Source organism: Sciurus vulgaris (genome assembly GCF_902686455.1).
Source record: "Sciurus vulgaris genome assembly, chromosome: 3".
Lineage (NCBI taxonomy): Eukaryota > Metazoa > Chordata > Mammalia > Rodentia > Sciuridae > Sciurus > Sciurus vulgaris.
In genome coordinates, this window is record NC_136463.1 from 77,055,310 (window position 1) to 77,082,548 (window position 27,239).

General features: G+C 36.8%; 1 protein-coding gene across 1 annotated transcript in view; it reads right to left on the bottom strand.

Annotated features, from left to right (window-relative positions):
- Window positions 1-27,239, bottom strand: part of CNTNAP5 (contactin associated protein family member 5) — an 861,232-nt gene that overhangs the window by 394,134 nt on the left and 439,859 nt on the right. Inside the window, exon 8 of the mRNA XM_079133610.1 lies at window positions 13,627-13,891. Coding sequence (XP_078989736.1) covers window positions 13,627-13,891 — 265 coding nt within the window. The remainder of the gene's footprint in view (window positions 1-13,626; window positions 13,892-27,239) is intronic.

Genomic DNA, 27,239 nt, shown 5'->3' on the forward strand with positions numbered 1-27,239 from the left:
GAGTGCTCAGTTAGTTTAATATAGAGTCTAAAGTGTCCCTAAAGGACAAGTGTCCTGATAGGCATAGGATACAGTGAGGAAGAAGTAGAGAGGCTGCAGGAAGTGTGCTGTTATTAGAGGTCTATCATCTAGTCATTTTACAGTTGAAACTCAAGTCAGCAAGACAAGAGCATTAGTTTATGTGCTGATTGTAGTCCCCACCTCCTCCCCCTTATCACATCTGTTTGTTTGCCTTATTGAGGCTTTATTTTATTGGTTACTTTCTTTCTTTTTTTTCTCCTTGTTCTTGTGAGATGGAACCCTGGGCCTCCTGCATGCTGGACAAGCACTGTACCACTGACCCACAACTCCAGTCCACTTTTGTGTGTGGACACACTTTTGTGTGTACGTGTGTGTGTGTGTGTGTGTGTGTGTTGAGGGGTATCTGCTTTTCTTTTTGATTGGACCTTCAATAATTCCTGGTCTCTGCAGGAGGACCATGTGTGAAATTTCAGTTCTCTAGAGGAGATTTAATGTATCAATAGTCCCTGATGTAAGAATTACTTGGGGAGTTTTGAAAAATTCAGACACTTGGGTCCCACTGCAGGTTTATTAAGCCAGGTTTCTGAGAGTGGTCCCAGGCCTTGGAAGGCTCAAAGATCCCCAATATTCCATGTGCAGTTGGCTTCAGAACCATATCCACTAGAGATTTCAGAATAGTAAGGCAAACAGTCAGAAGAAACTTAACTGACATAGGGGAGCTGATCCCAGAATCAATTCCAAGACAAGTGAAATGGCATATTCCCTTCTAAAAATCTTCCCTTTCTACCTGGCCATTTCCCCCCTACTTCATTCTGTTATTGGACCCAAAATAACATCCCTAGACATTCTCCAATAATTACTTATTAAGAAGACTCTTTAAAAAGTACAGGTTGAAGTGCTATTAATTATTCACAAATTAGGGAGAATCAATTCTATTCCATTGCTCTCCTTCCCAACTTCCCTGAAATAAATAGCTTCAAAAACAACAGCAGTTTTCAATGAGGAAACACAAAAGCAATATGTTTGAGGTCAGGAGTACCTACACAGGAAAATGCCTCTGGGAGTAGAAAAGCAGGGGATTTAAGGCCACATAGGGGCAAAAAGCACTCATGTGATTTGGGAATTGAGGCTTGAAAGATGGTATTTGGGTTCTGGAAAAAATTGGGTGATAACAAACTTGGTTTTTGAACTTTTTAACTTTGTAATTTTTAACTTTAATGTTGGATTTTATCTACCATTCCTAGCCTGACCAAGTACAAAACTTGATTGTCCTTGTTGGGCCTCAGAACTTGTTACCCCAAAGTATAGCACCTTGGAATACTGAACACTTTGAACTGAAGAACATTAGAAGGGTACTTTATAAAAGTTGTTTGTCCTCTGCACTCTTGAGTTCTACCCCTGTTTCATGAAATGAGCAATAGACAAATAAATTCTTCTTCTCTGAGGAGGGCCATGGAAACTAGAATTCTTCTCACAGAAAACAAGTGAAAAACTAGTTCAGTCACTTTTTTCCTCATCTCTTAAAGGCCTCATGGCAGAGGGCTCCTAACCCACATCTGGGAGACAGGAATGCTGCACAGAGTTCAGGATGAATCTGAACAGAGAGCCTGGCTGAGTTTCCCACACTACCTACCACCATTGGGTCAAATAATGGTAACAGACTTGGGTGCACTTGCATTTCTATCAGTCTGTCCACTCTACACCCATCGGAAGTATAAGAACAGATCATTTTCCCTGGGTCTTTGGAACTGCATTTCTGAAAGCTCCCATTTCACATAAAATTTTGATTTTGTATATTTGCTGTTTATCTAATGTTCACCTGTCTTTTACTATCATAATGTTAGTCATGACCCTTGTGATGGGTAAGGAAGAGAGATCATAGTTTATGCTAGTACTTATTCAATGTTAGTGATACAGAGGGAAAAAGGCCATTTCCTATGTTGCTTGTGGCTGCATAAGTTTGTGCATCTTTCTGGAATGTAAATACCAATGGTCATCAAAAATCTTATGAATATCATATCTCATTTTCCACATTTAGAGAATTAATCCTAAAACAACAAATGCTGAAGACAAGATGTATGGTGAAGATACTTCATGACACCATTATTTATAATAGTGAAAGTTCAAAACTATCAGTGTTTTAAATAGCAAGTTAACCAAATCAAATATGGTATAATCATAATATGCTTATTAAAAAGCATAATATCCAAGAATGTTGTTGACATCCTGGTAAGTAAAAAATTCTGGCTAAACAGTTTGTTCTGAAGGTTCTCCAAGGAGAAAATATTGAATGATAGAATCTCAGAGTATTTTTGTTTTTTTCTTATGTAGAGTACTGGAAATTTTTAAGTTTCTAAAATTAAGCTGAATATTTTGCAATCATTTAAAAATAAAGTTAAGAAAGTATTTAAGTTGAAATACAAGATGGAGCAAGTTGTAGTCTTTATCTACTTGGCCCTTGTTGCTTCTCACAGTTCCCAGAATTCAAACAAAGACATTGATATAAAAGGTTCCTTATAGAAAGAGTTTAATAGGATGCTCTGTGCTTCCCCAGGAAGCAAATCAAGGCTTAAAGAGGTCTGAGCTCCATTCCCAAGATCAGGGAGCAGTTTCTAATGTTGCAAATAAACTTTTGAAACACATCCCAAATGTAAGAATAACTAAAAATACACATTATCAGTATTGAATGTGTACAATATGCCAGGCACTTTAAATGTATAATTGCTAATTCTCATGAGTCTTGGAGGAAAAGTTTATTATCTTCATATTGTAGATATCAACAGAGAAAGCAGAGTCTGCCCAGATCATGTGACTACTGAGAGGCAGAACCACATTTGAGGGAGGTGTCTGACACCCTGGCTAAGCCGCTTCTGTGTAAGATGCCCAAAGGCAGCACTGCCCCGCTCCTGGAATCACTGTGATGAGCAAGTTTCTTCAAAGTATTCTTTTCTGCTACTGAATTTAACTTTCCATTTACTTTTATTTTATAACAGCTGTATTGAGATAGAAGTCACACAACACATATTTTGTCTACTTAGAATGTACAACTCAATGAATTTAGTACGTTCATATTTATGTAACCAATACAACAATTTTAAAATATTTTGTCATCTCCCAAACCCATTTATCTACCATCCTCCTATCTCCTCATCCCACACTTCACTCCTACTCAACCACGAATCTAGTTACTGCCTCTATGAATTAATTGCCTTTTCTGGAGCTTTCACAAATGAAACATAAAACATGTTCTATTTGTAACCAACTTCTTTTGATTTGCCCTTATTTTTAGGGTTCATACATGTAGTATGAATAGTACATTTGTATGGCTGAATAATATTCCATTGTATGGATATACTGCATTTTATTTATACATTCATTTGTTGCTAGAAAGTTGGGTGACTTTCACTTGGGGTTGTTATGAATAATGCTGCTAGACACATTTGTGTGCACACATTAATACAGACATGTGCTCTCCAGTTTTCTTTGGAATCCCAGAAATGCAGTTGCTGGGTCATATAGAAACTCCATATTTAACCTTTTAAGAAACTATAACACCATTTCCAAAGTGACTGTACCGACTTACATTCCCACTAGGCAACTTTTCTTTTAACAATACTGAATTCATACTTTGAAACTGTTTTTTGTTTATTGATTATCTAACTCACTGTGTTTGTGTGTGTTTGTTACTTGGGATTGAACCTCGGGACACTCTACCACTGAGCTACCTCTGTGGATCTTTCTACTTTTATTTTGATCCAGATTAAGTCCCTGTAGACTGGTTTTGAAATTGCAACCCTCCTACCTCAATTTCCCAAATTGCTGGGATTACAGGCAGGTGTACTCAGCTAATCTAACTGCTAAAAATGATTAAATAAGTTTCAACCTTTGCATCTTAAAATGCCTATGTAGGTCTATCATTGGGATTATAGCTAATTTTTATTAGTTCAAATTTATTTTCTCTGTTAGATAAAACACAAAAATAGGAGCACTTAATATCTCTCTTAAAATGGTTTTTGTGAATAAAATTTTATAGCAAGTTTAATAGCAGACATTTGATTAAACAAATTCAGAGAATTCAGTGATATCTTGAGCGACTACTTTTCATATAAAAGTGAAGTTTGGTTTTAAAGCAAGTTTCTCAGGATTGACACAGAATATTGTGGAATGACTAGTTCTTTGTTGGAGTGAGGTATCTGTAGTATAACTGAACTGCAGATGCGGAGTAGCATCCCTTGTTCACTTGACATTGATAACAAGACCCCAGTCCTAGCAACAAAAAGGTCTCCGTACACTGCCCAATGTTCCCTATCCAGGAATGGAAAGGGTGAGGGTGCGTGTCTGTGAAGTCTGAATCTCCCTTCACTGAGAACCCCTGTCTTAAAAAATAAGTCCAAAGTCATACAGCACTGACACCCTGACATGCTCCTGTGCTCTGGTGTGCTCACCCACACTCTCTCTTTCTCTCCTCAGCCAAATCCCTAACAGATCTTCCCAATCAATCTTCATCTTATTATAGGACCACTTTTTGTGTTTTGAAGAAAGAAAAGCAAGATCATAATCTGTGTTGCAAGGTGTTAATGAAAATAAGTGTCTGTCCCAGGACACATCATCCAGGGCCAGTCATGGTCATCCAGTCAGTACAACCACAGACATGCATGCAGAGAGATACAGCCAGGCCAGAGGGAGTCCCTGAAAATTCTATTTTCAGTGCTGGAAATAACTGGTTACAGCTTTCCTTGATGCCTTTATTCACCTGCTACCCCTTACTCAAGGTCCTGCCACTTATAATTTCTAGGAATTTAGATAGATTTCTTAATCTCTCTAAACCTGCTTCCTCATCTGTAAAATAGAAACAGAATTGACTGGCTTGACTTAGAAGTTTCAACTTTATTATCCCTAAAAAACCACATTTGACTGTTTTTTCCACATCCTGTCATCTCTGCCCTTACTTAATAGTTCAAAGGTAGTTTCAATTTTGTGAGAACAAAGTAGGGAATATATAAATAATTGAATAAGGCAATCTTAAAATGTCAATCACATTGTAAAAGAACATATTGCAATTATTAAGACCATTATATACTATGTCTTAGAGACTGAGTTATGTTTTTCTTGCACATCTTTTGTCCATTAATTACCAAATTCTATTAACCCTTGTCTGCCCACAGTAGATAAAATTCACCTATGCTTTTAATTTTCCTTTTTAAATTTTATTCTACTCTTTCTCAGTACAGCTTGGATTTTTCATGATGCTCTCCCTCTTTTCCCCTAATTCTGCTTCCTTCTGGTACAGAGCACTTTGGAGACTGAACTACATAAACAAAGAGCAAGATTATTAGCGACCCCACCCCTAGCGCGAGTTATGCAGTACAGTGAATGAAACTCAACGGTTTACCTTGACAATTTGTTCCTTTTGCAGTCAAGTCACTATCTATGTCCTCTCCATGTTATTTCTCAATATCCCTACACAAATCCCTTACTTCAGCTAGTCTAATGATTAATTATGTTCCAAGTAAACACACTTAGCTAATCAGTACTGCTACTACCAGCCTCTGCTCCATCTATATGCTGCCCTTCCAGTTTCCCCACTATCAAACCTATCTTCCAATCCTTCAAGGCCTAGTGTTTTGTTTTAGTGCACTTTCTCCTAAATTATATGGGTGAGGAGCATGTTTCTTAACTTTCTATCATCATCATTTAGTATAATATAGGATATATTAAAAGTGCCAAATGATTGACTGAATGAATAAACAAGTGAATGAAAAAGAAAATAAACTAGGAAATGAATAAAATAGGCTATTCTTGACTAAACTAGTACTTAGCAATTTCTCCTAAATTACTGTAACATTCCCTGTCTGATCCACTCATTTACATCACATTATTTACCGCTTTGTATTATCAATTAACATTTCGTCTATGTAAGTCTTCTTTCCCCAATGGGATTACAAGTTCCTGGGGTCAGAGTCTGAGTCATGGTTTGGTACCTCCCTGGGCATCAACAGAGCAACATCCTGCCCTCTCCAAATGCTTATTGATTGATAGAGCACCAGGACAGCTGAATCTCCACTGCCAAGTGTCAGCAGCAGTGCCCTCTTATGCACATTGCCCATAAATCACAGGTTAAATCTTTTCTAGTTCTTAAACCCTGGCTCATATTTCAAGGTTACCTGGATCTGGAAACCCTTGGTCAGTGTATAAGGGTGAAAACACCTGGGTCTGCCATCCACTGGGTTCTCTGATAGATACATTTGTGGTGGATCATGAAATTATTCTTTTTCTTATACAGAACTGAATACTTAGCTCCAACATCTACATGCTAGAAGTTAAGCTCAACTACAAATTGATACGTCCCTGTCCCCTTCATAATGTAGCTCAAATTCTAGAGTCTTGCAACAAATGCTGCTTCCTTTTTGCCTATTCTTCTTTAGTCACTGTGCCCCAGGTGTCCTAAGCTCTTAAACTCTAACCTAAGCTCTGGTACTTCTGTTTGCTTCTCAATGCTTGTTCGTTCAAATTTTATTCATTCAACAGAACCAAGCCACATTGTCCCCACCTCAAGAAAGCCTTCTTTTCTCACCTATTTTGCTATTTATTTTCTTTGTATCTGGGTATGAATCTTACCTCATTATAAATGCTTCTCTACCATCCCCTTCAATCATACCTATAAACTGCTGAAGGGAGGTGCCTCTATCTCCAGGTTAGAGCCCAGGACCAGCACAGAGAATATACTTCAAAAGATTGCTGCATTAAAGGAAAGCACAGCAAATTTTATGAGAGATCTGTGAAAGTGGAAAATAAGAAGTCAAAGGGAAGTGATAGCAAGTTTGAGTATTTTATTATTCTGCTATCATAATAATAATCTAGCTCCCTCAGTTCCCTATTGAGTAAAAGAGTAACATAAGTGAGTTAGGAAATAAAATAGTCATTATCCAGAATGGAAAACATTAAAGATAACTAAGAGATTACTACGTTGGTAAATATTTTGAACCTTTGCTTGATATCCTAAAACTCAGACAATTGCATGTCTCAGCTTTGCATGAAATGGAATGCCACATCACATAGCTTGTCTTCTGAAACACGAACTGTGAGCTCAACCAGACAGCTTGTTGTGATATTCATGGCCCTGTGGCTATCTATTTATCCGCCCTTGCTAATGGGATTTTCTCATCAACATTATCTTAGCTAAAACACAGAGGCATTGATGACAACTTAATTGAAGCAGAGATGAAGTTCACAGTCTCGTCATGTTGACTTGATGTGCAGATGGTGGCTAGTTACAAATGGCTTATATGAAAAAGGGCAATATTTGGGGAACAGCTCTTAATTGCAGGGCTGTAGCCTATAACCATCTGGCCACCAGTATTAATCAGGGTGAGCACTTCCATCCTGCAAGATGCAGTTCTCTAGGCCATTTTCCCACCTCTTGGAGCTCCACGGGCCTATATTTAATTAATACTTCTCTTGAGTGTATCTCATTCCTATGTTTGACACATTCTGCAGCATATAATTGTTCTAACATGAATGTTTGTTAAAATTCACTACTACTTTTTGCTGTTAAAATTATATCCTTCAGAAATGTTTGGGAGGTCAACTCAACTGGTTTATTCATTCAGTCACTCATACCTACAGTAAGTCATTACCAAGGACTTGTGGTAGGCAAGCTGTTAGACTGGGCTTTGGAATAATAATTGTAGGCAAGACAGATAGTGTTTTTTTCCCTATGACTCTTACATTCTAGTGGTGAGATCACATTAAAACACTACATATATGACATGTAATTAGTATATCTAATTTTAAATTGAATTGTGTCTTGGTAATATTCATATTTTGAAGACCTTGAAATATGGTTAAACAGAGAGATAGGAAATTTTTAAGTTATTAATGTAAAATGGTATATATAGAGGAAGAGGATATTAGGACACACACATGCAAAGAAAGAAGACATTGTGGAAACACAGAGAATATGATCATCTTCAAGCAAAGACAAGAGACCTTGGGAAAAATCAACCCTACAAACACCTTGACCTTGGACTTGTAGCCTACAGAACTGTGAGAAAATAAATTCCTGTTTAAGTTACTTAGTTTATGTTTTGGTATGTAAGACCTAGAAAACTAATACATATGTATAATACATATGTATACACATACTTGGAACAAAAGCTGCAAAGAACAATCAGAAAACTGGAAAAGGGACATGCAGCCTTCTTTGGAAAAGTCTCTTTAGAAAATATCAATTGATATAAAAATCTACAAGATGGGATGATGTTGGCCATAGCTATAGGGTAATAATTTAAGCAGGCTCAATGTAAAATAGCCATCAAATAACATTCATGAAAGCTGATCCATGATATCACTAGAATCTCATCATAGCTTGAATAGAGAAAGGAATACACTCACAACTCTGTACCAAGTATTGAAAATTAATAACTGATAAAATGGATGACTTAACTGAAATTTCTAATGTCTTCTGTACATCTAGTGCTATTCAAGGAACTATAGAAATACTGAACAATTACTAGTGTTTGAGGAAATACAATTAAGCATCCTTGCTTTCTTGTAGGAATGGGTTGAACTGAGATGGGGTCTCCAATAAGGCATATGCTTCAACTAAAAAGTCTTTTCCATGGCATTCAGTTGGTGTCTGGCTCTTTGCTAGCCAAGGTTCCCACTTTTCAGAAATTCTGTTTTAACCCAGTTGACGGGCTTTCACCTTGTATCCTTTTATCTTCTTATCAGTTGGTGATGCCCACATGTCAGGATGAGATTTCTCAGTTTGGAGTTTTCTTCATCTTTTTTCTGGAGTTCACTCAACTTATGCTGAGACCATGTCCTTAAAGTGAAGACTCATTCTTTAATCCTGGAAGCTCTAGTCTGCATGTGATACTTCTAATGACAGTAAACTGTTTTACTAGGAAGCTCTAGGTAAATGATTCTCTAATAAAAAAATCCAAAGTTGTCTCTACCATTTGTACTTATTGCTTCTGAAATGAAATAAACATATACAAACCCTCATCTATAAGAAAGTCTGTCCCATATTTAGACCCTTTTTCATGTTTTCTCTCTATAAGAAATAGCTTTATAACCTATAACTGTTCTGTAATTACATAGTTTGAAGATTCTACATTTTCTGATAACTTTAGCAACACACACACACACACACACACACACACACACAGTTTTCAAGTATGATTTAAAAAAAGTGTTATGGTTTTGACTTTGAATATCCTCCAAAGGCCCATGTGTTGAAGACTAGGTCCCCAGTTTATGAGTCCAGTGGAAGGAAGTTAAGTCACTGGTGGGGGCCATGCCATCAAAGGGAATATGGGGACCCTGGTCCCTTCTTCTCTTTGCCTCTCTCTCACCAAGAGGTGAGCAGCTTTAATTTATCACAGGGTCCCTCCATGTTGCATTACTTTGGCATAGATCCAAAGCAATTGCCCAAGTGACCATAGACTGAAACCTCTGAAATTGTGAGCCAAAATAAGTCTTTCCTCTTTTAATATCTTATGTATTTTTGTCATCAGGACAGAAAACTGGTTAACCTAGGTTACTTTTTAAAAAATTCTTAGGAGTGGTGGTGTCTAGCTATTATCCCAGTGACTCAAGAGACTGTCTGTGGCAGGAGGGTCACAAGTTCAAAGCCAGCCTAAGAAACTTAGTGTGACTCTGTTCCTGTCTCAAAAAAAAAAAAAAAAAAAAAAAAAAAAAATCAATAAATAAAAGGGGCTGGAGGACTGGGATGTACTTCAGGAATAGAGCACCTTTGGTCTCTACTTCTAGTTTCACAAAACAAAACAAACAAAAACTCAGATGTGTATTCTAATTTTCCACTGGTTACTGAGAAGCATATGAATAACTTCTAAGGGATATAGAAGCATATCAGTTACATAAACCATGGCATCAAAGTGGCAAAATATACCAAAATTTAAGGACTCAAGAAGCATTATTTCTGGTAAGGGGCTTGGTCTTGGGTGTTCCCAACTAAGTTCATTTTTTCCTTTTCAAAATAACACCTTCAGTTTGATGAATTTCTTAAAAATAAATAGAGAGTTGACTTATGTTTTTTTTTTTTTCTTCTGAGAACTTATTGAAAGGGCTAGACGGGACTTCAGTGATTCTAGATCTGTCCTCCATTTAAAACAGGAGGCTGGGCACCCTGGTGCATTCCTGTAATCCCAGTGACTGAGGAGGGTGAGACAGAAGTATTGAGAATTCCAAGCCAGCCTCAGCAACATGGAGACACTATGCTACTCAGAGAGACACTGTTTCTAAGTAAAATACAAAATAGGACTGGAGATGTGGCTCAGTGGTCAAGTGCTCCCAAGTTCAATTCCCAATACCCCCCCAAATTAAATAAACGAAAATAAAACAAAACAGAAGGAACCTAAGTTTTGTTAGAGCAAGATTGATGCCTGCCTTGCATCCAAGCAGTGCCCAGGTAAGCTGAAGCCTGGACCAATAAAACCTGGCATCGGCCTCTTGTTCAAACTCTCTCTTCTGTGGGGAGGCGACATTTTGTGAAGAACTACAATTTAAAAACTATCTTTGGACTGACACTCCATATTTTTTTTTTTTCCTATTCTTATTGCCTTGCATTCTCTCAGAAGAAAATAAAAATAAGAAATGTCAGCTCACTTTCAAAATAATTGTAGCAGTGCTGATTTTCTCTTTACATTATTTAACATTTTACATGACATTCAAAACATTTTCCCCAGTCTTCCTAAGAAAATGAACCAGGTGGTCTTCTACCTTTATAAATGCTCTACTTTCTTAGTGATCCAGATTGACATGGACATCACCAATCTCAATTCTAAACACTTTTCTAAGATTCTTCAAAATGTCAGCCATTTCCCTCATTAGAAAATGGACAATACTGGGTGCAGTGGCGCATGCCTGTAATCCCAGCGGCTCTGTAAATGGATACAGGAGAATCACAAGTTCAAAGACAGCTTCAGCAAAAGTGGGGTGCTAAGCAATTCAGTGAGACCCTGACTCTAAATAAAAATACAAAATAGGGCTGGGGATGTGGTTCAGTAGTTGAGTATCCCTGAATTCAATCCCTGGTACCCCCATTCCATAAAAAAATGGACAATGGTATGTATTGCTCAGAGAGCAGATAAGAATTTTAAAAGGTCCTCAGGATCATATGATTATTGTACAGGTGATCTCCACTGTACATGGTATTTCATGATGAGCAGCAAAGAACAGGAAGTTCAAAATGTATAAAGTACGAAGCTGAAATATTATTTCATTCATCTAAGACTTGCCTAAACAAATTTTCTGATTTCTGAGGGCCAAGGTCACTGTGGATCAAATTCCTTGAATATATTGTCTGTTTCCATGAAGTCCCTGGATTTCCATATGGGGCAAGGAGCACTGAGGTGTTTAGAATGGGAAATGCTGTGTAAAACAGGGCAATGTCCTTAAAAACAGATAGACTTTTGAGAGAGACTTCAGTCACATACTGCCTTATTCTCATTTTAGATGATAATCCTACTGCAGAGTCCATCTAGGAGCTAACTATATGTAAAAAAAAATGCGATATATACAATACTCAGTGAATATTTGTATTTATTGATATTTAGCTATGTTTAATTTGTTTTATATTATACCAAAAGCTTATCTAAAGTATACCAGAAGTCTATAATGACAATGCCTTCCCCATGTTGTGTGAATCCCACTTCACTCAAGAAAAATGCTTGTGAAAGAAACAATAATAGATCCTAAATAACCCATTCTCCTTTGTAGCCTATTGCGTATTTGTATGTAGATTTTTCATCTAAATCAGAGTCTCTTTTTCTATGAGTTATCTAAGCAACCAACAATATAAACAATAAATATGCATAGCGACAGGATACAGTGGAAAATCATAAAATGGAAATCCAAAGGAAAGGTCTTAGGTTATCGTCTTGGTTCCCTAATTTACCTTCTGATTCTGTTTCATTCTATGTGTGTTGGTAGAATAACTATGATACTGTTAGTTTCATAAGATACCCCCAACCCCATGCCACAATCCTATGTGATAACAGTCCTGTGTGGGAGATCTGCAATGGCTTTGGTTCCAATCTCACTTCACTTACAATGAAATGAGGCCCTCAACCTTTCTTGCTACTCACATGTGTAAGAATTTCAAAAAAGGAGACAGCAAAAATAGAAAATGAAGGGAAATATGAAGAAGGGATATAATCCTTCATCTTGCTAAGTACCATAACCTAAAACAACTAAATTCAGATGCCTTATATTTTGAGGATGTGTGGATATATCTATTTTGCAAATGTCCTCCTTATCTGCAATACAAAAAACCCCAAATATACTACACCCTCAAAGCATGTACACTGTACTTAGCTCCCAGAAAAGGTGCCAGATATCCATGTACTGGCCTTTCCACAGAAATTAACTTCCAATAGATCCAGGATGTTAAAAACACCAGACTTCGTCAAAAGCAAATCTTTTTAAATATCTGGATTCACTAATAAAATATGGTGCTGTATTGCATTTCATGTGATAACCATTTATCAAGGGTAGCCCTGTTGGTCTTCACAAAGTATTGGACAATAGCCATTACATTTATATTGCTCATAAGGAATTTTCATCTTATAAAGCCAATATGACCTCAAATACTTTCTAAAGAAGTTTCTTCAGAAATGTTAAAAACAAACAAACAAACAAAAAAAAAAAAAAAAACCAACAAAAAAAAAAATCTTTTCTTGGTTGTCTCCCTGTTTCCCAAGTAGGAAAATGCCAGAAAACACAAACCCTTGAGCCATTTGAAAGACAAATTAAGAAATTCAATGCAAAATTTCCCAAATGCAGGAAGTTCTCCTTAGGGAAAAATTTATGCAAGAGTTTTCTGAGACAGATGTCAAGAACTTCAAGCAGCACATTTTTTAAATTTCCTTTCACTTGTTTCAATATTTGAAAGACAGGTCTAAAATAACTGATGATTTTCCCCTCTTTATAGCTGGATAAGGTGGCAGTTCGTACCAGCCTCTCTCTCAGTCATAAACGAATGTTAATGGATTGACATGTGCTTAATAATACAGGCTGCACCTGGATTCTTTAGAGCCAAGAGCCGCCAGAGCCTGTACTATATTAAAACTGCATTTTTGACCTGAGGCCTACCAGTCTCTGTACTCAAACATCTCACCGATTAGAGAGAAACAGCCCAGTGCCAGCTCACATTTTTCTTCTGCAAATAAAGAGGATTGAGGTTTAACTTTTATAACTCTGAACATAAAAAATATTATAATTCTAAGTGATTAACTCGCCACATTCCTGGACATCTAATAAATTTTATAAAATGCCTCTGGTTGCACAAATTCACCCTTAGTTTTAATGATACTATGGAATAAGTTCCCCTCTCATGATAGGTCTTGACTTAGTATGGAAGAAGAAAATTTGTTGATAAGGTTCTCAACACTACTGAGATATGTTATATTATGTACTGACCATCACAGTCTAGTGAAGTGAATTTTTTTCAGTGCATGTGATGGATAACTTCTAAGTTGATACCCAATGACTCCCTGGCTGAACAAGACACCATCCAAAAGAGAAGAAGGAGGAGGAGGAGAAGGAGAAATTCGGTGAGAGGGCATTAGCAGACAGTACCTGTAAGGATTTCAGCTACACGTTCTGTCATTTTCTGAATCACAAGTCTCAGGATTCCGGTCTCCAGGCTGAGCAGCAGGGTCCCCGAGGCTTCAGACATCTCTGTGGACAGAAGCAGACCATCCTTGTTCCATGTTCGAAACTGGAAACTCACTGAGAGCCCATCAATTTGGGGGGTGCCGGGCAGTAGCAAATAACTGCTGCTGGAGTTGACAAATGTGATGGGAACAATTTGTGGTTCGGAGCAGGAAAAAGTGACATTGCCCTGGAAAACAATAAAAATCAAACATATAAAAGTCATTTTTTATTCTGCAATCTGACAGCTGATATAAACAACCACCTGGAGCTGACCTTAATTTCAGGATCATTCCACATTCAGCTGCAAGATCTTAAAGGAAAAAATATGTCAGCTTTGCTCATATATACTCAAAAGATTGTTTTCCATTCCTGTTTTAAGGATCACAGTGTTATCTGCAAAGAGGGCCATCTGAGTCTTCAGGAAGATAAGGGATGGAAACACCAACATTTCCTAGGGAACCAAAGATATAAAAATAATTACATTCACTTGTCAGATAAATCTATACGGCAAGCCAACTACTTGCCAAGCTCTGGGATGGCTTTTAAAGAGATACACATGGACAAAACTTTGTTAAAACTGTGGGTTGTGCTAAAAGAGAGATAGATAACAGCTCCCAAGGGATCCTGGTAGAAGAAATAACTGGACAAGAAAAACTATCACGTGCTTGCATGAAAGGAGGTGGGGAAAAAGAGTGAGTCTTGACTGACTTTCTCCAAGAAGCACAGTATGTGCAAAAGCTTGGAAAAGTTGGCAAAATGGCACCCTGAGAATTTCAGAGAAGTGGCACTTCTCAGTAGTGAGTAGGGCAGAAGTGCCAGAGAACATAAAAGAGGTGAGACTGAGAATTAAGGCAGAGTTTGAAAGCCCTTTTGTGCTTGCCCAAACTTTTTACTCCAACTTAGATGACATTGGACACTTTTTAAATTTAGTAATAGTATATGCAATAGAATGAGGTAGGAAGTGAGTGAATATCGTGTATAGAGCAGAACCAGGAAGAAGAATAAGATTATTCTTTGTATAATAAGGGGAAAATGTGTCCAAGTTTATATGAGAATGACCAGACTATTTCTACTTTATAAAGTTATAAGAAATTAAAAACACAAATCTATGTGTTCAACCAAGCCATGGGCTATAGTAACTTCTAATAGATGGGTAAGGAGAAAGCCTGGAACACCTTACAAACTGCGAATAGGCGTTACGTTATGAGAGTCATTTGAAATTGATATCACAAATTCCATAGCCGACTACATCCCACTTTCCATCCCTGCCATTTCTCTCCTTTAGGCTCCAAACACTAAACTGTTCAAGAAAACAGTGAGCTCCATCAGATAAATTCATCCAAGTACCCATATACACATCACATTCCTTGTAAATGCTTCTTTTTAAGGCCACTGAACAGTTGCCCTTGCAAGATGCTCTGGTTTGGCCTTTGCTAGCCTGCTCCAACAGCCAGCACCACTTAATGCAAAAACTAATAACAAACAAATAAATAAATAAAAATTTAAAAAGGCAGGAATCCCCAGAGGAACACCTAACTTGAATGGCTGCCTGAATTTAATTTCCTCTGAGATGGCCAAAGGGCACAATTAGACACTAGAATAGTTGTCAGTCTCAAAGCAAGTTGATGGATCAAATCCAAAAATCTCTTTCCCAGGAAATCATCCCTAGGTCTCAACCATGTTTGTTTAAGATAGACTTGTATTCCTGAAAGTATTTATCCCCAAAGAAATTTCTACCAAACACTAGTACATTTCTAAGAAGTCATTCATCAGTAACACTGCTACAAGTATATTCTTGCATAAATCATTTGTTGTAATTGTTTAGATGTTTTCTTCCTTTTACATTAGATTCCCATAAATGAATTAATGAGTCAAAGGATAACACTTTTGGTGTGCATCAAAAAGATGCCCACAGATTAGCCTGCAGTACCCTGTCGAATAGTAGGCTTGGTGATTCCACGTGTATGTAGTGAATTCTGCACAGTGATGTCATAATCTATTATAGTATTGTTTTAAAATATACAAAAATCTCAGCTATTTGGTAAGCTGAGGTAGGAAGAGTGCAAGTTTGGGATCAGCCTGAACAATTTAGCAATATCATGTCTCAAAATAAAAAATAAAAAAAAATGCTGGGGATCTAGTTCAGTGATAGAGAACACTTTGGTTCAATCCCTAGCACCACAAAAATAAATAAATAAATTAATTAATTAATAAAGGACATGCAAACTAGGCCTAGAGAAAATAAATAACTTAACAAAATCCGTATGTCTTGTTAGCAGTGACAATGGGAGGGAAACATGTATTTTTCAGTCAGCAAGGACTCTGCATGTAGCCATCATCTTGGTGCATCCTTCTGTGCACTTGGTGGCACCATGTTTAAAGAAACTACAGACTTCTGCACGTTATCTCATTGCTGTTTTCATTTGAATTTTTTGATTTCTGGTAAATTTCCTTTAAAGAATGAGAACATCCCCACAGATGATGAACTAATTTTGGCAGGGTTGTCTTTAAAAGCAAAAATCATGAATACTTTACAGAGAAGGCAGGAGAGTGTTGTAACTTGTCTTTACTTTTTCTTTCACTGAGGTCAATATCACCCTCCTTTAACAACAAATTTACCAGAATAGAACTGTACCAAAAATTTGAGTCTACATAAAAACAGAAATGGTTAGGAGATTTTAAGAAAAATGAAGACAAGGGATGATGAAGTTATAAAAATCTCCATCTGCAGTTATTGATTTGAAACTTTGGGTTCAACCCAACCCAAGTCCTCTTCTGAGTGCTTTCAGCATGACAGCCATGGAAGTCTGGACTCAAGACAGTAGAAAACTGGAAGAACCGAGACTTTCATTATTTGATCAGTTCACTGACAAAGGCCTGACGGATCCCTTTCCTCTTTCCCTTCATCCTGTTTTTCAATGGCCTCAACTGCTTGAGAACTATGGGGGAGGGGTAACTCAGAATCTAAAGTTTCCCTGGATTAGATACTTGGAACAAGAACTTCAAATAATTGCCTTCAGGGATTCTTACTGGCTTAGATAAAGCCGTGAGTGCTGATCAATACTTTACTCAACAGGGTGAAGGAAAACTTTAAAATCCACTGGGTGTGCTCTCTGTCCTTGGCTGGTTTCCCTGGTTCCCTGTAGTTAACTCTCCTCTCCACCTTTCCCCGATTCCTTTCATAGTTTCTTCTGTTCCCAAGAAGCTGTTGAAACTGTCTTTGTTTTGATAGTGTCCCTGCTCTGTTCTCCATTGGCAAATCCAAGGGCAAGGAGAAGAAAAGAGATGTGAGTGAATGGGAAATTTCCTTCTACACAAAATCTGACCAGTTGATTGTGTTTCCAGCTCAGTTACTCATATCACAGAACTACTGCATGACTATTCTGCTTACAAGTCCATTTCATTGTGCTTGATGCTGGGGTGGGGAAGTTGTGGGGAGGAATGTCACACAGTACAGAGAAGCATCAATAATCAGTACCATCCACTGCAGTGGGGAGAAAGAAGAAAGTCTTAGCTACCCATAGAAGTGCTCTTTTGAAACTATTTGATAATTTTCAATAGTGCCATTTGTGACAACAAAATCCTTCTCAATGTAGCATTAGAGAGTACCCACCAATCATTTAGAAATGGCATGAAAAAATGAATTTGCTTTAGATGTGTGTCAAAAAAGACTTGGCAAATGGTCAGCAGACTGCATTTTAACTGATATACCTCTTTCATCTATCAAATTTCTTCAAATTTCATTCTTTTCAATCCAAGAAGGGAGTTCCATTTCTTGGAGTCCCTCCATCCTAACACATATTTTCTTTATTTGAGAATTAAAATCCATTTACTATTAGATTGTAAAACAATATGCTAAGCATAGTAATTTATAAGTTTTATACATAACTCTAATCCTTTTCATTCTATAGTCATTAAATATACACTACAGCTATAATTGGTATAAAGTGTGCCATGGAAAACAAAGGTACATTGTGGTTGAATCAAGATAAAATCACTAGTGCTGGCCTCATGGAAGAGATTGAAAGGAATTCAATAAATTCATATGGATCTTTTTTTCCTCTCCATGTTTTATAAGACCTACAGTAGTTTTCATTGTCCAAAAGGAAGTTACTCTCAAATGGAAGAACTAAATCCGTAGTGTATGATGTTCCTTTCTTGACAACACTCACCTGGTTCTGGCTGAATGAGGGTCTTCAGCATCTGACTGACATTGCTGGTCTAGACTACAGTGAGGCCTCCCCAGGATGACAACTGCCTTAAGTCTCTAAGTGCCCTTAGTAGGGGCCTCTCTTTCTTTCCAAGATGACGCTTCTTAGTAACATATGCTTTTTTCTTATATGTGCCTAAAATTAATCTCTATTAAGGGCCTGAAAACTAAAGGCAAAGGAAGAAAAGATTCAAACTTTCTTGTCTCCTGCCTCCTCCTTGAGCTGGGACATATTATCTCAACCTCTGTCCTCAGACTAGAATTTATGCCACAGATTCCCCAGTTCTCAATCACTCAGACTCAGATCGAATTATATCACTGTTTATTTTATTTTATTTTTTCCTTGGGTCTTCAATTTGGAAGTTGCAGATCACAGGACTGCACAGCCTCCATAAACCAGTGAGTCATTTCCTATTTATGATTAATATATATATCATTTATATATTATATCATATTTATTATAATATATTATAAATAAATTTATTATGTTAAGTTTATATGTAAATATAATATAACATATTATATATTATGATTTATTTATGTTTATATATAATAATTGATTTTATATTAATATAATAATATTAATATATGATACATATATACATATTTACATATATATATGTATATCTCCTGATTCTTTTTCTCTGGAGAAAATTGATTAATACAAATAGTAATAAACTTATTCATGAGAAATTTACAGATATAATTGATAGGAAGTGCTGGTCAGAGAAAGTGGGAGGGTCAAACGTGGCACAGTTTCCTCAGCTCCTACAATGGGCTTCAAACAGGAAAGAACAGATGTCTCCTGAGTGCTGATAGACCATCACCTGCTTTGGTTGGTATACCCTGGTCACTAGTGCCACACCAATAGAGTGTGAGGAAACACTAAAGCAAAAAAGCTCTTAAACTTGCTCAACCTTTTCATTTTGCATTGTTTCTATGGCAACCTGACTCGTAAGCACTCTTGAGTCTTCCTCCCTCTACCAGGAGTGACCTCTCCCAGCTCTTCACACACCTTTATGCTGTCCCCCAGGGTTCAGTGAACCTCTCTCCTTGTTAACACCTGCAGTTTTCCCAATACTGCTCCCCCAAGGTGACTGCTTCTTACTGGCATTCCATGGTATGTGCTACCTGCAGAAATTTCTAATATTTCTTATAATATGGCTTATAATAATTAGCTACTTTTTGACAACTGCATAAGTTTTACATAATAGGGTACATGTAATTTGGTATAGAGCATCTTGCCTTTAATTCTGAAAAGAAAGTGAGAATGTTTAAATCTAAGCAGAATGTTTTCTTTTTATGAATATTTGCTGGGAAAGCCATACCTTCCCTCTGATCCTCATTGTGTCCCACTGGGAGAATGACAACAGGATTGATTTAGGATGGTATGAACAATGATGTCTACCATTGCTCCTGTCTTGTTCTGTTTCCCCAGGCTTGTCACTTTTCTGGATGACAGAAATGAGTCATTCCCAGAGTCTCAGTATCCTTTTTGGTGACCTAAGACTTTTGGCATAGATAGTTCTACGATTCCCTAAGGTTCTCTCATTCTTGGATGTCTCAGATGAACACTCATAACCTTTTTATCTAATTTTTCTTTGGAGAGGGATTAGGCATCATCTTAATCATTTTTTTTAAAACCTATTTTTAGATGTTGATAGACCTTAATCATTCTTTTGTTGGCATGATAATTATAATAAAGTATTTACATTTAAAAAGGCTTTTCCCATGAATGATCAGAGCATAAAGGAGACCTAAACCTTCTCCTACCAATTACTGCCTCAATGCAGAAAAGAACATGAATCACTAAAAATGTTAATGATATATTTTTTAAGTAAGTAGAAAACAATATGAAATTAGAAGCCCAATGTTTACTGGTAAACATTGGACAACCAATTTTTGACTATGTATTCTTTCTCTTCCCTTCTCTCTTCCCTGGAAATGTACCCTAAAATAGTTCTCAAAAAGAATGCTCGGTTAATGCTAAACTGTGGAGTGGCTGAAAGTTTATTGGACATGATTGAGTGAGAGAAATTATCTATAGGGTCTGGTTATGGTCTGTTCAATGAAAAGTAGAGGAAAACAATGAGACTGAATGCAGGTTGTAAGCAGCCTCTTCCTTCCGAATCTATCCAGGCCATTATGCCACCAAATATGAAGGGTGTCAAGTGCTGAGTGAAATCCAATAAAACTCATCCAACTAAAAGCTTTTGTCTGTGACAGAGGGGATCATCAAAAAGGAGATCTTGCAGTAATAACATAATTATATCCATCTCATGACTGATGGGTGGGAGTATCATGACAGCGGCTTTCCTTCTTGAAGCTTTCTGACAAGAAGAACTCAATACCATTTAAGTCTTTGTTAGGTGACTACAGAATTAATCAAATAAATTGACACATATTTTATACAGAAGGACCAACTTCAGAAGATGCTGCTCTGCTGACAGACACAATAATGAAACATCACAGTGGGCTGAACATAAGTGAATAAGAGAAGGAACAGACTGAGATGTGTTTTGTTTGGGCAGTGAGCTAATGGCCCTCTGTATTTGCAGAAGGTTCTTTAATTTAAAAGTCCAGCAAAGGTTCATTGGTTACCAGGTATTTTAGCCAGGTCTCAATTCATGACATAAACATCAAAACTTATTAGGCTAGAAAATGGAGCTAGCAGAACTGAGAAGAGAGATGCTCTTAAATGGGTTAATGGGAATGAACACACAGCTTCATAAATAAATTTTCTTAATTTAGATGAGGTCATTGATGAATATGACCAATTTCTGACATTATCGGCAAAAGATAATTTTTCCTGGATTTTCTACTTAGCTTGTTGCCCTTTACCTTATATTTCTGTTAGGATCCACTCTCTTTCAAATTTTTTACCCAGTTGCCAACCTTGGGTTGGCCTCATGGACTATGGTTTATGGTTAATGTGGGTCACTTCTGATGAATTGCTTATCAGTATTTCTCATTCATTGGCATTTTTTTCTCCAAAATTTCCCCAAGTTGTTTCAATTTGTAAGGACATTCTTTAAAAAAAATTTTTTTTAATTTTATTTTTTCTAATTAGTTGTACATGACAGTACAATGCATTTATACATTTTGATAGATCATGCATAAATAGAGTTTAATCTCTCATTTTTCTAAGTATACATATTGCAGGATCACATTGGTCTCTGGACTCATATCACTCCCCCAAAAACCTCTAGTTCCACCTATTATAGGTGACTCAAACAATTTAGATATATGGAATACTCTAAAACATTAACATATGCCCTGGTTTAAATGATAACCAAAACATAAGAACTATAAATAAGAGAAATGTGAAGAGCATTTTCAGTAGTCTCTTTTCCATCTGAATAAGATGGATATCCCCCATTATTCAACTCTCACAGGGTTTCATTTCACCACTTCCAACATTGTTCACCAGTTTGGCAGTAAGCTCTGGTCTGTGTTTCTTATGGCTTTGATACAGAATGTTCCCCAGAGGCTTATGTGTTGGAGGCTTGGTCCTAAGTACAACAATGTTCAGAGGTGGGGCTTTTGGGAACTTATTGGACAATGAGGATTCTGTCCTCATCAGCAGATTAACACTTTGATGGCATTATTGGGAGGTGGAACTAGGTGAAAGAGTGGGTCCTTGGGGGCTACATCTTATCCCCTGTCACCTCTTCATCTCTCTCTCTCTTTTTCTTATCTCCATGAGCTAAGCAGCTTTCTTCTTCCACACTCTTCTGCCATGATGTTCTCCCTAATCTCAGGCCCAAACAATGGAGCTGGCCAACCATGGACTGAAACATCTGAAATTATGAGCCAACATAAATTTTTTCTTTTTTAATTTATTCATATCAGGCATTTTGGTCACAACCATGAAAGGCTAGTTAATACAGAAATCAAGTCAGCTGGGCAGAATATAAAAGGATAATGACCACCTCTGTTGAAAAAGGGCCTGTGGTCACAGATCAAGGTAGGCTTGTAATCAATCATAAATAATGCCTGGTGACAAGGAAATGCAAAGGTATTGCAAGGAGTGGGCCAAAAAAATGGACAGGGTGGGCGAACTACCCACTCCCACTGGGAATCCTCAAATATCATCATGGGGAAGTCCTGCTCCATCCCTCAGTTATCATCCCTAAGTGGAGATGATAAGTCAAGTACAGACAACTACAATTCTTAAGACCCCAAGATAATACAGTAGACCCAGTTTGAAGTTTTGCTTACCTTGACTGATCAGAGTTTCCTAAATGTGCCACTTCCAAGGGTTATGTACTGTGCTGAGCTGTTATTTACAAAGAATTTTTATTGTGGATGTTTGTTTTGTTTTTAATCATCATCCAGACATCATAACACCCTGGTGAGTAAAAAATAAAGCTAGCAGTGCAAGGCTGAGCTTCAATCACAAGGCATCAAACAAAGCCAATCAAGCATTTATAAGCTGGGGGAAAATGATCTTGATTCAATCTAATTTGTGGAAAAAGATTTCAAAGCCAGTCTTGATTTTCCAAATGAGAACAACCATTTCTAATTTGATTTGTCTGAAAACTACCAGGACTGACTGGCATGCTATCAGCAAATGTAGGGGCAAGGCTGCCCTGTGTGTTAAAGCTATTTTCCTGATTCATAAACTCAGGGAAAGTAGGGGATCAAATTAAGGCTCTATTTAATCTTTTTGTTTGTTTAAAATATTTTTAGTTGTATTTGACACAATACCTTTATTTTATTTATTTATTTTTATGTGGTGCTGAGGATTGAACCCAATGCCTTACATGTGCTAGGCAAGTGTCCTACTACTGAGCCATAATCCCAGCCCTCTATTTCCTGTTTGAAGGAAAAGAGACTTCTTCATATTAGCACTGTTTTTTTTTTTTTTTTTTTTTTAAATCAACAAACATCTATGAAGCAGTTCTTAATGGCCAGAATGGATCTCATGGGTCAGGACACAGCCCAGGAAGAAGCTAGCCTTAGACTTTGCCCCCCTTGCCTCCCTTGAGCATTCATAGCAATAAGATGAAGTTTCCAGAGCATGTCATCACAACTGTAATCAAATGCCACAAAGGTGACCGACATGTTGATAGGATAGCATGCAGCAGGGCTTTCAAATCAAGTACCTTTTGATTTAAGCTTTATAGGACAAGTAGACTGGAATTGAGATGAAAGCAGGATTTGTTTATAGTGGAAATGGGAGGACAAGCACTGGGAAGAAGACCATGATGGCTTTTAGAAATTTAAAGGAGAATAGATGCTTGCCATTAATACACAGACAACCGCTTGTTCCCGCTTAAAGAAGCCCTCCATGGAGTTACATCCAAGGGACATCCAGGAGAATAGCACATTTAGTTATGGAGGGAAGTTAGTATGGAGGTCAGAAGATGTTTTTGGCATATCCCTCTCTTCTCCTCCCAGCAGCTCCCAGAAGGACCAGTGAACAAAGGACACCAAAAGCCACACACTCTCTGTTGCCACAGAGGTCCTTTTCTGCCTTTGCTGCTTCTTTTGTGCCCTCAAACCTACACTCCTAGTTTCAGCTCCTTGACTCTGAGTTCGTTTTTGCTCCATGTGTGTGCTTGTCTTGTTTGGGGTCTTATGTTTAGTGCTTATTTCCTAGAGAGCAACATAATCTGTCCAAGATTTTAGATTTTGCAAATAGTGGTAACTTGGACTTTGACATAAAATCCAGAGAAGGATCTTGGCAGTGGGTGGGAGAAGGGTGGGAGAGAATGAAAAATGGACCCAGGATTAAGGTAAAGACTTCTTAGTTTTAAACTGGAAGATAGAATTGAAACTTTATTCTGAGAACTCTTCAATTTTTGTTACCAAATGTTACAAAAAGTTATTTGGGAATATAAATCAAGAAACCAAAAACTATTAATAATCCTTTTGACATGTCACTTCCAATTCTAGAAATCTATTCTCAAGAAATAATTTGGAAATAGTCATTCTAATTGGAGTAAGATGAAATCTTAGAGTTGTTTTAATTTGCATTTCTCTAACTACTAGAGATGTTGAATACTTTTTCATATATTTATTATTTGCCTATGTATCTTCTTCTGTAAAATGTCTGTCCAGTTCCATGGCCCATTTATTGATTGTGTTCTTTGAATTTTTGGTGTAAATTTTTGTAAGTTATTTATAAATTTTGGAGATTAGTGCTCCATCTGAAGTGTGTGTGGAAAAGATTTTCTCCCACTCTGTAGGTTCTCTTTTCACTTTATTGATTATAATCCTTTGCTGAGAAAAAAATTTTTAGTTTGAGTCATCTCATTTATTGATTCTTGCTTTGATTCTTGCACTTTTGAGTCTTGTTGAGGAAGTCTGCTCCTAAGCCATCATGATGAAGATTCATGCCTACTTTGTCTTCTGTTTGGTGCAAGGTCTCTGGTCTAATTCCTAAGTCCTTGATCCATTTTGAGTTGAGTTTTGTGCAGGGTGAGAGAGAGAGAGGTTTAATTTCATTTTACTGCATATGGATTTCCCAGTTTTCCTAGCACCATGTTTGAACAGGCTATCTTTTCTCTACTGTTTGTTTTTAGCTCCTTTGCCTAGTATGAGGTAACTATATTTACGTGGTTTTGTCTCTGTGTCTTCTATTCTGTACCATTGATCTGTCTGTCTATTTTGGTGCCAATACCATTCTGTTTTTGTTACTATTGCTCTGTAGTATAGTTTAAGGTCTGGTTTTGTGATACTTCCTGCTTCACTTTTTCTGCTCAGGATTGTTTTGGCTATTTGGGGTCACTTATTCTTCCAGATGAAGTTCATGATTGCTTTCTCTATTTTTATGAGGAATGTCATTGGGATTTTAATTGGAATTGCATTGAACTTGTATAATGCCTTTGGTAGATTGACCATTTTGACAACATTAATTCTGCCTATCCAATAACATGGGAGATCTTTCCATCTTCTAAAAATAAATAGATATTGGCATGGATGTATGGAAAAAGGCACACTTTTATGTTGCTGGTGGAGTTGCAAATTGGTGCAGTCACTCTAGAAAGCAGTGTGGAGATTCCTCAGAAAACTTGGAATGAACCCACCTTTTGACCCAGTTATCCCACTCTTTGGTTTATACCCAAAGGACTTAAAATTAGCATACTGCAGTAGAGCAGCCACATCGATGTTTATAGCAGCTCAATTCACAATAGCTAGATTGTGGACCCAGCCTACATGACCTTCAGCAGATTAATGGATAGAGAAACTGTGGTATATATACACAATGGAATATTATTCAGTCATAAAGAAGAATAATATTATGACAATTGCAGATAAATGGATGGAATAGGAGAATATCATGCTAAGTGAAATAAGCTGATTCCAAAAACCAAAGGCTGAATATTTTCCCTGATAAATGAATGATGATATATAATGGGGGTGGTGGGGTGGGGGGGTAAAAGAAGAATGGATAAACTTTAGATTACATAGGGGGAAATGAGAGGGAAGAAGGGGCAGGGTATGAAAAAGGGTGGTATGAGACAGACTTTATTATCCTATGTACATGTATGATTACATGAATGGTAAGACTACATCGTGCACAACCACAGAAATGAAGAGATGTACCCTGTTTGTGTACAATGAATCAAAATGCAGTCTGTAAAAATAAAAAAAAAGTAATTTAAAAAAACAGAAATAATTTGAACTGGACTAAAATATATACACTGAACACTATTATTTATAATAAAACAAGACTGGGTCTAAAATTACAGGAATAGTTAAGTAAATTATGGTATGTACATATGATGCACTATTTGCCACCACTAATGATGAGGTTTATGGTAAACATGAAAATTGCTTATAATTTCAAATTGCAATGAATAAAATGAAAATTTGCACATATGGATCAGGTAAAGTACAGTAACAAATACATGTGCACAAAACAGATTAATTTGCTTAATAGTGGCTTTTTCTGGTGAAATTATTGCGATTTCATGTACATAGTATTATGACTTGAATATAAAGTGTCCTCTGAAAACTTATGTGTGAGACATGCAGAAATGCTTAGAAAGTGAAACTATTAGATTATAAGAGCTGTAAACTAATCAGTGAATTGACTCATTTGATGGATTGATAATTTGAAAGGATTACGTACTGGGTGGTAACTGTAGACAGATAGATTATGACTGGAGTAAGTAGGTCGCTGGGAGTGGGCCTTTGGGGTTTATATTTTGTCTCTGGCTCCTTATTCTTCTCTGTGCTTCCTTGCTACCATCAACTAAGCAATTTTTCTCCACCACATTCTACCACAGATTGAAAGCTCTGAAACCATGAACCAAAACAAATCTTCACTCCTCTTAGTTGTTCTTGTTAGGTATTTTGGCCATATCAAAATGAAAATGTAGGTAAAATTTCTATATGTTCAACATATTTAAAATGAAGCATTGTCCTTGAAACTCTAGCCAGAGCAATTAGACAGAAGAAAGAAATTAAAGGGATATGAATAAGACATGAACTTGAACTATCACTATTTGCTGATGACATGATTTTATATTTAAAAGATCTAAAAATTGCACCCCAAAACTTTTAGAATTAATGAATGAATTCAGCCAATTAGCAGGATATAAAATTAGCACCTATAAATCAAATGTGATTCTATACATCAGTGATGAATTCACTGAAAGAGAAATTAGGAAAACTACCCCATTCACAATAAACTCAAAAAAAAAAAAAATGGGGGATCAATCTTACAAAAGAGGTGAAAGACCTCTACAATGTGAAATACTGAATACTAAAGAAGGAAATTGAAGAAGACCTTAGAATATAGAAAGATCTCCCATGCTCTTAAATAGCAGAATTAACACTGTCAAAACGGCCATACTACCAAAAGCATTATACAGATTTAATGCAATTCCTATTAAGGTCCCATTGACTAAATGCAACTTTATAGTGTATATAAGCATACACTAACAGAGATCAAGATAGAATAATAGTGGAGCCTATGAATATCAAGAAGTGCAATAAACCACATTAAAAGAGTAAAGCACAGAATTCATAGGATCATCTGCATTGAAGTTGAAAAAACATCTGACAAAATTCACAGTTCTTTGATGATGAAATTTTTCAACAGATTAGTTACAAAAAGAACACTCCTCAATAGAGTAAAGTCCTCATAAGACAAGCTAATGGCTAACAATATTCTCATAAGCAAGGAATTGAAAGCTTTTCAACTAAGCTCAGGAGCAAGGTAAGGTGCCCCTTCTCACCACTTCTGTTTAACGGAGTACTAGAAGTATAATCACAAGCAACTAAGAAAGGAAAAGAAATAAATGGTATTCAAACTGTAAAGAAAGAATTAGTATTATGTCTATTTTCTTCTATTTATAGAAAATTCTAA